At 45.9% G+C, this 8,216-nt stretch overlaps 1 protein-coding gene across 2 annotated transcripts; it reads left to right on the forward strand.

The window, feature by feature from the left end:
• The first annotated feature begins 330 nt into the window (after positions 1-330).
• On the forward strand, positions 331-7,191 carry FCRLA (Fc receptor like A). 2 transcript variants are annotated; one of them, XM_087855891.1, is made up of 5 exons: positions 331-424; positions 3,984-4,178; positions 4,974-5,240; positions 5,709-5,993; positions 6,843-7,191. In XM_087855891.1, the coding sequence occupies exons 1-5, from the start codon at positions 346-348 to the stop codon at positions 7,136-7,138; spliced, it is 1,122 nt and encodes a 373-aa protein (XP_087712017.1). In that variant the 5' UTR covers positions 331-345; the 3' UTR covers positions 7,139-7,191. The 2 variants fall into 2 exon arrangements, with proteins under 2 accessions (XP_087712017.1, XP_087712019.1); XM_087855893.1 differs by having other exon boundaries at positions 4,026-4,178.
• Positions 7,192-8,216: the final 1,025 nt, after the last annotated feature.

Below are 8,216 nucleotides of genomic sequence, written 5' to 3' on the forward strand. Positions count from 1 at the left end.
TACTTCGCCAGTGAAATGAAAGGTTGTTGCACTGACCCTTCCCAGAGCGTCATGAAGGCCAGAAGGATATCAGACAATTACGTGCTTTGGAAGTTCTCTGAGCTCTATGGGAGAATTCTTGGAAAATTCAGGGTGTTACTATTTCATCCACAATCCTAAGGATGTAGGCGATGCTGGGGCCAACCTAGACAAATCTGAATGATGAAAGCCAATCACAAAGTTGAAAATAGGTCGCAGATGCAAGAAGATGAGACAGTTAGATTTACTTCCTCTTTTCTAATTTGAGAGGTTTCATGTTGAAGAAAATCAGTGCGTTAGAGGCTGCAGGAGACCTAAACAGTCACCATGAAGCTGAGCTGTGTCCTCGCGGCTGGGGTCCTCTACTTCTCTCCTACCATGCTCTGGGCAGTCCAGATGCTACTGGGTAAGTGATATGTTTGGACGTTGGTGTGGGAATGGAGATACGCCTGACTTTGATCAATGTAAAGGTATGTGGATTGACTTTGGCCCAAAGAAGCAATATGCAGGTGGGAAATGAAGGAAAGATATTACAAAGTCTGGTGTGTTGGATTGAATGTCTCTTTCTGAATATAAAAATCTTCAAGCCTTTTCCATTCTAAAAGTCCCCTTGACTGTGATGCCCCATTTACCACCTCAACTCTTTTCCTTCCTTTTCTCAAATTCTTGAAAGAAAGTTTGCACTTGCTTTCTCCACTTCCTCACTTCTCGCTCATACCTCAGTGCTCCCCATCTGGCTTCCACTGGAATCAGTTTTGCCCAGGGTGCTATGACTTCCATATCGATTGCACCATTGCCCACCTTTTAGTTCTACTGCTGGACTTCTCTGCTGCATTGGGCAATGTTGGCCACTTATTCTTTCTCGACATTCTCTGCTCGCCTGACTTCCACGTGCCATTTTCTCCTTGCTCTCCTTGTACGTGTTTTTGTCCCTTGGGTGGCTTCTGTTCTCTTCCTCTTGAAGACTTGTGTTTTCTACTGCTGCATTCCTGCCTCCCTACCCTTCACTCTTTACACAGCTCCTTAGTGAGTTCATTTATCTGTATCATTTTTACCGCTACAACTATCTACTTAAGAGTCCAAAGTCATACGCCCAATCCTAATTGTGCTTTTGAGTTTCACAGTCAAAGATCCAACTTTGTACGAGACATATGTACCTCCATGTTTGACAGATATCTCAGCACAATATGACAAGAGCTGAACTCATCTGTCCTCCTGTCCCCTGCCTCTCCTAATTTCACCTTTCACTATGTCTGATCTCAATTCATGGCATCCAGCTGGGCATCCAGGCCAAAAACTTGGGAGAACACCTAGACTCTTCCCTCTCCATCCTCTGCATATGATCAATCAGCAGGTTTTGCAAAATATACCTTCTAAACTGTTCTTACAGACAGTCCCCTCCTTGAAACAGAACTAATAGTGTGCTAGGAAAAGCCCTCATCATTGCAGACTTCGGATAGTCCAATAAGTTCCTGACTAACCTCCGTGTCTCAGCCTTGTGCCCTTGAAATGGATTCTGCAGTTGCAGCCAACGTGCACAAGGCCCACCATAGCCTGGTTCCTATTTAACCTCTGCAGGCTCTGCTGCTACTTTGTGAGCCCTGCATATTATGCTGTAATAAACCCTAACCTGCTTGTATTTATCCATTCACACACCAGGTTCTTACCTATCTCCAAGCTTAGCTCATATTGCTACTTCTGCTTGAGATGAGCTCTCTCCATGGCCCCCAATCCCTCTCACTCACAAACTTTTAGGCATCCCTAAATATTCTGCATAGATGGCATCTTCACCGGGGAACCTTCTTTGTACCCTCCTTTTTGTCCCAGTGGCTGCCTGTCTTATGCCTTTGTTATTACTTTCCGCCTCATGCTGAAATAATCTCTTCATAAGACAGCGCTGTCCACTAAACTGAGTTATTTGCAGACAAGGACAATGCTTTTTTTGTTTTTTAACCTTGTCAAATTTATGTTTGAATTTTTAGCAATTGCATTGCCCCTGCACAAAAATTTTGTTGAATCATTTTCTTGAACTGGTACAAGCAGGACTGGGTGACTGTATGAAGATACAGCACTGGTATTCTGGCAAGAATTCCAGACACTGCTGGTCTCAAAATGTTCTTCTTCTATTAACTAGCTCTATGTTGCCCTGGAAAATTCACTTTTTATACCTCTAATTCCATTTTCTTTTCTTTTTTAAAGATTTTATTTATTTATTTGACAGAGAGAGAGACAGCCAGCGAGAGAGGGAACACAAGCAGGGGGAGTGGGAGAGGGAGAAGCAGGCTCCCCACAGAGCAGAGAGCCTGATGCGGGACTCCATCCCAGGCCCCTGGGATCATGCCCTGGGCCAAAGGTAGACGCTTAACGACTGAGCCACCCAGGCGCTCCCCATTTTCTTTTCTTTTTTTTTTTTAAGACGTTATTTATTTATTTGAGAGACAGAGAGAGAGCGCATGTGAATGCAGGGGAGGGGCAAAGGGAGAGGGAAAAGCAGACTCCCTGCTGAGCAGAGAGCCTGACATCGGGCTCAGTCCCAGGACCCAGGGATCGTGACCTGAGCCCAATGCAGATGCTTCACTGAGCCACCCAGGCGCCCCTCTAATTCCATTTTCTTATTCATAAAATGAGACTAATGCCTACCACATAATTTATTGAGCGAAAGTGCCTGGCAACCCACAAGTTCATTTTCAAACAGGAATGGAGGCTGAGTCTAGTTGAATGATAGCAGAGGAACTGAAAAAGGTAGCAGCAGGGTGGTGAAGGGAGCTGAGGGAGGATCTAAAGAAAACACCTGGTACTGATGTAATGAGAATTAGGAAGTGGAAACGGGCCTTGCTAGGGGAAGTTACAGGGTCCAAGAAGAGTTTGGGGCCTTTGGGAGTGGAAGGGAGCAAAGGCAAGTGGGTCAGGAAAGAACGGAGTGAAGAATTGAGTATATGTGAATGACGATGGAGCCAGAAGAATTGGAGAGGGATTAAGGGACAAGAAGCAGTCATGAAAATGGGAAAAATGGAAATTACCTTGCCTGCGTCAACCATGGAGCTAAGAGATAGGTGGAGGAGATGCAGTGCGAGATCCTTACCTGGAAGTTTTAGCCTGGAAGCAAGGAAAGAATTGTTCCATAGTTACCAGTACAGACTGGGAGCAGAGGTTTGGAGTAGAGGGAAGGACATAGGAAGGGCTCCACTGTTGTCATGGAAAGTTCAAGGGACAGAGGACATCAAGGTAGAAATGGCTGAAAAATGAAGACCCGAAAGGAGGTAACAAGGAAGGAGGAGACACCACTTGGTACTGAAAGCTAATTGGTAGATAATACATTCATGGTTGAAGAGCCAAGGGAATTTTGAGAAAATAAAAATATGGAAGGAAACCCCCCCAAGGAAGGTCTGAGACTTACAGTTGATCAAGTCTAAACCATGAAGGAAAAAGAACACTGATTTTGGATCAGACATACCTTCCTTTCTTGCTCCATTCCCTACTTCCTTTTGAAATTTTGGGTAAGTTAATGAACTGCTCTAAGCCTGTTTCTGTTAGCTTTGTAAAATTGGGAGTGAGATCGCATACCCAGCGGTCTTGTCAAGATGAAGTAAAATCATGTGTACAAGTGCCTAGCGGTGTGTAGCATACATTAAATACCCCCAGTGTGTGTTAAAATCTGATCATCTCCCTTTCCCTCATGTCCTGTGTCTGCCTGCTCTGGGGTCATCGTTGCCTTTGGCCTCTGGTTTCCTGCGCCAACAGCTGGATGTCATGCTGGTGAGTTCACATTCTGCCATTCTCTCCCCAACCTCGTGCCCATAGCACGGTCCATTCCCTGAGAGCACCTGAAAGCCAGTGAATCAAGCCAAAAGTATTTGGTCAAGAGACCCATATGTGTTTTGGCGTCTTCCCCTTCTCTCTCTAAAAAGGATGATTCCCCTGGAGATTCCCTTGTGGAGGGCAGTTTTCTGTCTTCTTCCTTCAAGTCACAGCATTGTTTTCTGGTTCTCAAACCATGCCCTCCTCAGCTGTCACTTTTGAGACGCTACAATGTGAAGGACCGGTCAGGACCCAAGACAGCAGCTGTGGTATCCAGGAGGACTTGACAGACCCAAGGGAAGTTGACTTCCAGGTCAAGGGCTACACTTTCAGTAAACCCTTCCATCTGATTGTGTCTTACGGTGAGGTCTTGGGAAGGACTGACTTGTGCAGGCCTTCTCTTTCTCCCATTTCCCAAACCTGTCTGTTTAGTTCACCAACCCACTCAGGAAGGCGCCCCAAGAAACTGGCCATGGGATGAGATACAGTAGCTCCCCCCTCCCCCTCCCCCACACCTTATCCATGGAGGATATGTTCCCAAACCCCCAGTGGATGCCTGGAACTGCAGAGAGTACCAAAGCTTAAATATACTAAGTTTTTTCTATACCCATATACCTATGATAAAATATAAATTAGGCACAGTAAGAGATCAGTAAGAGATTAACAACAATACCTAATAATAAAATAGAATAGTTATAACAATGTTCTGTTGTAAAAGTTATGAGAATAGTCTCTCCCTCTCTCAAAATACCTTATTGTACTAATACTTACCTATCTTGTGATGATGTGAGATGATAAAATGCCTACTTGATAAGATAAGTGAGGGGAATGACATAGGCATTATGATGTAGTGTTAAGCTACTACTGATTTTCTGATGATATGTCAGAAGGAGGATCATTTGGGTCTGGACTGCAGTTGACCATGGAAAGCAAAACTGTGGATAAGGGGGGGACTCTGTGCCTTCTTCCCCATATTTAGCCCACAGATGCCAGGGTTCCCTCAGTCTTAAGTCTTAGAGAAGTTGTTCTACATTCCCAACTAGGGGCGAAAATTATCCGGACCCTCAGAGAAAGCTTAGAGGGAAGTCTATGTGGGTAGTACGGGGAGCTCCCATGGAAAGCAGTGGATCATGCTCAACTCTTGCTTTGGGCCACAGACTGGCTGATCCTCCAAGGTCCAGTCAGCCCTATATTTGAAGGAGACCCACTGATTCTACGCTGCCAAGCCTGGCAAGACTGGCCACTGACCCAGGTGACCTTCTACCGAGATGGCTCAGCAATGGGTCCTCCTGGACCTAATAGGGAATTCTCCATCGCCGTGGTGCAAGAGGCTGACAGTGGGCACTATCACTGCAGTGGCATCTTCAGGAGTCCTGGTCCTGGGAGTCCAGAAACAGCATCTCCCGTGGCCATCAAGGTCCAAGGTGAGAGTTGGAGGCAGTGTCATTGTGGCAGAGGCAGGTGGGGAGACACAGAGGAACCAAGACCGTCTTTCACTGGAGGTGGCAAGATCACTGAAGGCTAAGGAACAGGTTGCTGGCTAATGCCCGAGTTGGGTTTCAGGAGGGGCAGCATCTCAGCATTGCATTCTCAAGTCATTCAGCCCTCTCCACGTTCAGTATGCTTCCCACAGCTCTATCATACAGATCCATGCTTCCCAAAGTTCACTGATTGAGCGTCTGGACTATTGTCAGATTTGCCCACCTCTGGGTCTCTTCTAATCTTGTCTCGTTCAAGAGAGAAGATTTGAAAGGTTCTGATGCAGCTTTGATCAGAGTGCTCGTTCCTGATGGGATTAGGGGGAGGAAAGTGTGACTGGGTTCTTTGCCTGGCATGGGTCCACCTGAATGTACAATGGCTGAGCTCTTCTTTCTCACCTATCTCTCCCCCAGAACTGTTTCCAGCCCCACTTCTCAGAGCCACCCCTTCAGCTGAGCCCCAAAAGGGGGACCCGGTGACCCTGAGCTGTCAGACAAAGCTGCCCCTGCAGAGGTCAACCGCTCGGCTCTTCTTCTCCTTCTACAAGGATAGCAAGACAGTGCGCAGCAGGGGCCTCTCCCCGGAATTCCAAATCCCCACAGTTTCAGAGGGACACTCTGGGTCCTACTGGTGTGAAGCAACCACTGAGGACAACCAAGTTTGGAAACAGAGCTCTAAGCTGGAGATCCGGGTGCAGGGTAAGTTAGTGTGTATTTGTCTGGCATGTATGAAAAGTGGGGGGAAGGATTGGACCCATGAGCTGGGGTTTGGTATGAGCAGGTAAAGAAAGGACACAGAGGAGGCAGGAATCGTAAGCCGGAGTTGGGGATGGAAGAGAGCACAGATAGGGAACTTCTCCCTCAGACCATGGTGCACGCGTCACCAAACCAAGACCTGAGCCAGCTCCACAGCTGCTGCCCCATAGACCTTATGCTCCCTACATGAACTCTGGGCATCTACAGGAATATAGTATCTAGAATGAAGATGAAGTGGTCTGGAGTTTATGCTCCGTTCAGGGACCCCCAATTAAAAAGGCTGCATTTGACCTGAAATAATTTATCCAGAGGAGGTGGTAACCAGGGTAATGAGGGGGTTGAAGTCATGTCATAAGAAAAATAATGGGGGGCATAGAAGATTCTCATCTTGAAGAGGAGGTGACCCAAAGGGCTAATGGAGGTGTCCTAGAAGCACTGAAGGCTGACACAAAGACAAGGAATTACACTAGTGTCATATACAGTGAAGATGTTGACCTAGGACCAATTACCGCATCTATACTGCAGGGAATTGGGTTCTGCCTTGATAGAGTAAGAATTGGCTAATATCTATAGCCCTGTAAGGATGAAGCCTCATCACTGAAGATTTTCAAACTGAGGTAGCCAAGCTTCAGATTCAAATTTTGACCATGAGGGAGTCCTCAAACCTCTGCTGGCATTGTGGGGTCCAATGTGGGGTCCACTTTCAGAAAAGAAAAATTGACCACAAATATGAGGTTAGGGTCAGAGTCAGACAGCACTCTTATAATATGTGCCCCCTACCCCATAATGCAGGTCCCTCCAGCTCTACTGCACCACCCACCTTGAATCCAGTTCCTCAGAAATCAGCTGTTCCAGAATCTCCTCCAACTGCTTCCCCTGGACCTCAGCCTCCACTGTCCACCCCTTCTAAGGATCCAGGCTTCTCTCCTCTGCAGGTGCCAGACCCCCATCTGTATCACCAGATGGGCATTCTTCTCAAACAAGTGCAGGATATGAGAGCTCTCCTTGGTCACCTGGTCATGGAGCTGAGGGACTTATCTGTCCTCCTGAAGCTTGAGGCCGCAAAGGGTTCTGCCAAATATGAGTAAATAATTCATTTGCAGTATTGCTCAACTACTCCCAATAAATCCAATTTTTTCTACTTTTCCTCTTTCTGTCCTATACATATACATAAATACAAATTGCCCAGTATTTTATTAGAGTAACAGAGATAGGTGAGCATAAATAAGTGTGCACAGAGTGATCCTCAGAATTTAGCTATGATTGTATATTCTCTCATAACATGACATAACAATCCTGATCTCTCTAGACCAGGAGTTGCCTTCTTTTGCCCAGACCTGAATCTGGTGATTGAAAGAAAATCAATGAGACGGATTTAATGCAGCATCTCAATCGGAGGCAACCCCCCACCCCCACCAAAGGGGACATTTGGCAATGTCTAGAGACATTTTTGGTCTTCATGTTGTGGGGCTGGTGCCATGGCACCTAGTGAGTAGAAGCCAAGGACGCTGCTAAGCCTGAGGTAACATGCTGGACAGCCCCCACAGCAAAGGGTTATCTGGCGCAAAATGTCAGTCGTGCTGAGATCAAGAAACTTCAACCCTGTGGAAGCTAGGTGTTAGCCTCTGGGGTGGACCTTTGCCTCTTCTACTTGCTGCCCCCTCCAGCATCACTCAACAAGTCTTACTTACATGCTGGTATTTTGTTGGCCTCTACTACATATCAGAGTTTGTGCTACGTTAAGTATACTCATAAGATAGTGTCTCTGTCTACAGAGGGTTTAGACTTTGGGATAGGGAAGCAGTAATACCCTTTTCCATACAGCAGTGAAAGCGGGTATGTAAAAATTTCCCACAGGATCCTACTAGACTCAGAAATGTATGATCAAACATAACATTGCCAAAACAGCAAATACTGGTTTTAATATACTTGTCTCTGAAATATTTTTCTTTAAAGACATACTTAAGTCTATTTTGGTACCATAATAATGTTTTCTTCTACGTTTGGACAGCTACTGTACGTTCACAGACAATGAAAGATAGCTTGACAGACTCTACAATAACCCTTGGTCAATGAGTTAGCATACCATTTTATAATGACTTCAGCCAATGAGCATTCTACCGTGTTATCCTAAATCATGTGGTATGATGTTATCCACCATATTCT

The sequence above is a fragment of the Ursus americanus genome, chromosome 2 (genome assembly GCF_024610735.1).
Source record: "Ursus americanus isolate L20-20 chromosome 2, mUrsAme1.1.p, whole genome shotgun sequence".
Classification (NCBI taxonomy): Eukaryota; Metazoa; Chordata; class Mammalia; order Carnivora; family Ursidae; genus Ursus; species Ursus americanus.

Bases quoted from the DNA above. Each gene is read 5' to 3' on its own strand.
- FCRLA (XM_087855891.1), top strand. From the start codon at position 346: ATGAAGCTGAGCTGTGTCCTCGCGGCTGGGGTCCTCTACTTCTCTCCT. The intron at 425-3,983 runs GTAAGTGATATG...TCTTCCTTCAAG, and splicing joins GGCAGTCCAGATGCTACTGG to TCACAGCATTGTTTTCTGGT. The intron at 4,179-4,973 runs GTGAGGTCTTGG...TTTGGGCCACAG, and splicing joins CCATCTGATTGTGTCTTACG to ACTGGCTGATCCTCCAAGGT.